The 4032-nt window shown below is 60.7% G+C and overlaps 1 protein-coding gene across 1 annotated transcript; it reads right to left on the reverse strand.

Annotated features, from left to right (window-relative positions):
- Positions 1–104: 104 nt before the first annotated feature.
- LOC119298794 (receptor protein-tyrosine kinase CEPR1-like) lies at positions 105–3609 on the reverse strand. The gene has a single exon (XM_037576091.1). It carries the CDS (start codon positions 3520–3522, stop codon positions 520–522), a length of 3003 nt encoding a protein of 1000 aa, XP_037431988.1. The 5' UTR covers positions 3523–3609; the 3' UTR covers positions 105–519.
- Between the last annotated feature and the right edge of the window lie 423 nt (positions 3610–4032).

Below are 4032 nucleotides of genomic sequence, written 5' to 3' on the forward strand. Positions count from 1 at the left end.
AATGGAGCTGACTTGCTGTGTTTATCTATCTGAGTGTAGCTAGATTTCAGTGGAGTGAGACAACCAAACCAACCAAACCTCAATCGAGTAACATAACATGTAGAAAAGCAAACAAAAAAAAACTAAAAAGGAAAATTCGCACACTTACAATCGAATATGGCATCGACTATCGACTGAGACTTTAAGTATCAGTCGACAGTGGACTGAGATTTAGCAACACCACATCTATATATACACATACCACTCAATCTAGTGCAAGATCCAACAATCTTTCCAACTTAAATTGCATCAATCCATCCTCAAAATTACCTTTCGTATCTCTCTATAAAAACTTAGTTGCACCACTAGTTCTAATCATCTTCTTAATTAGTAATACTAGTAGTGCTATTATAATTGTAGTTACCCTAATAATAACTTAATTGGATCAGTGATGATCGCTTGATTCACTCTTAGTTATACTACTAGTTACTCGGTGGTTAATTGATGAGATCTCTTAATTGATCACTTGAGTTGCACGGCTCACTTGGCCTCAGCTGGTTTGGGTTTCTGGCCGGGGTAGTCTTTGGCGGAGCGGCTGCCGGGGGGCGGGCCGGACTCGGCGAGCATCTGGACGACGTCGGCCATGGTGGGGCGGAGGCCGGGGATGCTGCAGGTGCACCGGACGGCCACGCGCAGCGCCTGCACCATCTCGTCCTTGAAGGGGCTCCACGCGAGGCGCTTGTCCAGCGCCTCCGCCTCCGCCGCGGCCGCCACCTTGCCGGTCACCCACTGCACGATGTCCCTCGTCTCCCCGAACTCCGGCTCGATCGGCTTCTTCCCCGTGGCCAGCTCCATGAGCACCACCCCGAAGCTGTACACGTCGCACTTGGTCGTCGCCTTGGACGAGTAGGCGTACTCCGGGGCCAGGTACCCGTACGTGCCGGCGATGGTGGTGGTGGACGAGGTGTCGCCGCCGACGCCGCCGCCGCGGGTGGCCTGGAGCACCTTGGCGATGCCGAAGTCGGCCACCTTGGGCTCGAAGTCGGCGTCGAGCAGGATGTTGGACGACTTGACGTCGCGGTGGACGATGGTGAACAGGAGGTCGTGGTGGAGGTACGCCAGGCCCTGGGCCACGCCGATGGCCACGCGGCGGCGCGTCGGCCAGTCGAGGAACCCGAAGCCGCCCCACCCACCGCCGGCGCCGCCGTGCAGCGCGTCCCACAGGTTGCCGTTGGGCATGTACTCGTACACCAGCAGGTTGCAGTCGGCGCCCGAGTAGCAGCAGTATAGCTTCACGATGTTCTTGTGCCGGATGCTGCCCAGCGTCTCCACCTCCGTCCGCAGCTCGCGGCTGTCGTCCTCCTCGCCGCCGCCGTAGCCTCGGCCGTGCCCATACCCATGCCCATGCCCATGGCCGCGATGCTGATGCTGCTTCTGCCGCTGCTGCTTGGTCTTGGAGGAGGACACCCAGAGCTTCTTCACCGCCACCAGCTCGCCGCTGCTCAGCTCGATCTTGTACACCGTGCCGGAGCCGCCGTGCCCAACGATGTTCTTGTCGATCAGCGCCTCCACGATCTCGTGCTGGTCGAAGTTTAGCTTGTGGAAGCTCGTCACGTCGTACGACGACAGCCCGCCGCCCCTCGACCCCGGCGACGACGTCCCGTCTTGCTCGCCGTCCTTCAACTCCCGCCGCCGCGTCACCCACCGGCGCGCCAGCGCCAGCATTGCCACCACGCACACCACGCAGCACACCCCGACGATCCACGAGCTCCCGGCGAATCCCCGCTTCTCCCCGCCCTTCTGGCACAGCGGCAGCGCCGTGTCGCTCAGGTTGAGCCGGAACGCCACGCACAGCCCCGGGTTGCCGGCCACGCTCTCCAGCAGCCCTTCCTTGATCATCGCCGGCGGCACCGGCCCCGACAGGTTGTTGCCGGCGAAGTCCAGCGAGTTGGGCAGCAGCGCGCACAGCGCCTCCGGTATCTGCCCCGACAGCGCGTTCTCCGACAGGTTCAGCACGTTGAGGCTCCTCAGGTCGGCGAGCGTCTCCGGGATGGGGCCGTTCAGGCGGTTGCCCTGCAGGGACAGCTGGTTCAGCCGGACCAGCCTCCCCATCGCCGCCGGGATCGGGCCGGCGATGAGGTTGTTGCTCAGGTCGATCTTCACGAGGCCCCAGACGTCGGCGATCTCCGGCGGGAGCATGCCGGACAGCCGGTTGGCGGACGCGAACAGCGAGGTGAGGTTCTTGGCGCCGGCGATGGACGGGGGCACCGAGCCGGTGAAATGGTTGTAGGAGAGGTCCACGATGGAGGCATGCGGCAGCGCGAAGATGCCCGGCGGCACGTCGCCCTCCAGGTGGTTGCTGCTCACGCGGAACCGGAGGAGCGGCAGGCAGTCGGCGTAGGCCGCCGGGATGGTGCCGGTGAGCAGGTTGCTGAGGACAAGGATGTACTGGAGCTTACCGTTGGCGCAGGCGTACGGCGGCAGCGGGCCCGTGAGCTGGTTCTCGGAGACCTCCAGCACGTTGAAGTCGGAGTAGCGGCCGAGGTCGGCGGGGAGCTCGCCGGTGAGCTGGTTCTTGTACACGGAGAGGATCTCGAGCTGCGTGGAGTTGCCCAGCACGGCCGGGATGGGCCCGGCGAGGAAGTTGGTGTAGAGCTGCAGCACGCGGAGGCGCGGCAGCGCGCAGAGCGAGTCCGGTATGGCGCCGTCGAGGTGGTTCTCGGATAAGTCGACGTCGGCGAGGCGCGTGAGGTTGCCGAGCTCGTCGGGGATGGCACCCTCCAGGTCGTTGTAGTAGAGCTCGAGGAACTCGAGGTTGGCGAGGCGGCCGAGCGACGCCGGGATGCGGCCGGTGAGGGAGTTGCCGCTGAGCTCCAGGAAGGTGAGGGACGTCATGTTGCCGAGCCACGCCGGCACGCCGCCGCGCATGGACGTGGTGGACAGGATGAGCACGCGGAGGCGCCGCAGCCGCGTGAGCGCCTCCGGCGGGCGCCAGACGTCGAAGCCGGGGTTCTCGTTGAAGTTGATCACCTCCAGCGAGGTCATGTTGGCGATGGACGTCGCCGGGAACGCGCCGGAGAAGAGGTTGTCGGAGAGGTCGAGCGCCCGCAACGCCCGCATCGGGGACAGGTCCGGCAGCGCGCCCGACACGCTGGCGAAGCTGAGGTTGAGCGTCTCGAGGGAGGAGCAGTTGAGGAGGCCCGCCGGGAAGCCGCCGCGGATTTCGTTGTAGGCGAGCAGGAGGTCCCGGAGCGCGGGCAGCGCGGCGCAGATGCCGGGCGGGAGCCTGCCGGTGAGCCGCCACGACGTGAGGTCGATGCCCGTGACGTTGCTGCCGCTACAAACCACGCCCTGGAACCGGCAGTAGTCGACCGGCGTGGCCGACGAGAAGTCCCAGCGCGCCATGGCCGGGCCGGCGAGCTCCTGCTTCAGCCGGGACAGGTACGCGGCCTGGGCGTCCAATGCCGCCACACCATCGCCTGTCGCCGACAGGAGAGCGACGACGACGAGCAGCAAGGCCACCGAGCAAAGCGTGGTCACCATGGCTGTGTCCAGCACGTACGCGCCTAGCTAGCTAGCCACTACCCAGTGCTTGATGTTGCTGTCGGAGCAACAAAATTGGTTGGGAAATGCGTGTGGTGGTGAGAATTGAGAAATGGAGGGAGAGCGTGTATATAAGTGGAGCGAGAATCTGCCAAAGAAATCGGTGACGGCGATGTCATGTGGATGATGATATAAAGGGAGATGCCAAGGAGATGTACATGGATGAATCTGGATACATATGAACCCATTTTAAAAAACATATTTTGTAATGTTAATTTTTTTAAAAAGGTGCGCGCGGACATCTTCATATTCTATGTGTGTGCAGAAAGTTTCATAGAAAAAACAACTTTTTTTAGCTTGTGCAAAAAAGACAAAATTTTATGTCCTGAAACACTATTTAAAAGCAGTAAAATTTGTTTTTTTATTGAGACAAAACAAAAATATTTTTTACACAAAACGTTGTGCCATGGACATACCTTTGCCAACATGTATGCATAATTTTTTTTAGAA

Source organism: Triticum dicoccoides, chromosome 5A, assembly GCF_002162155.2.
Source record: "Triticum dicoccoides isolate Atlit2015 ecotype Zavitan chromosome 5A, WEW_v2.0, whole genome shotgun sequence".
Lineage (NCBI taxonomy): Eukaryota > Viridiplantae > Streptophyta > Magnoliopsida > Poales > Poaceae > Triticum > Triticum dicoccoides.

Excerpts from the sequence above, each read along its gene's own strand:
- LOC119298794 (XM_037576091.1), bottom strand. The coding sequence starts at position 3,522 with ATGGTGACCACGCTTTGCTCGGTGGCCTTGCTGCTCGTCGTCGTCGCT.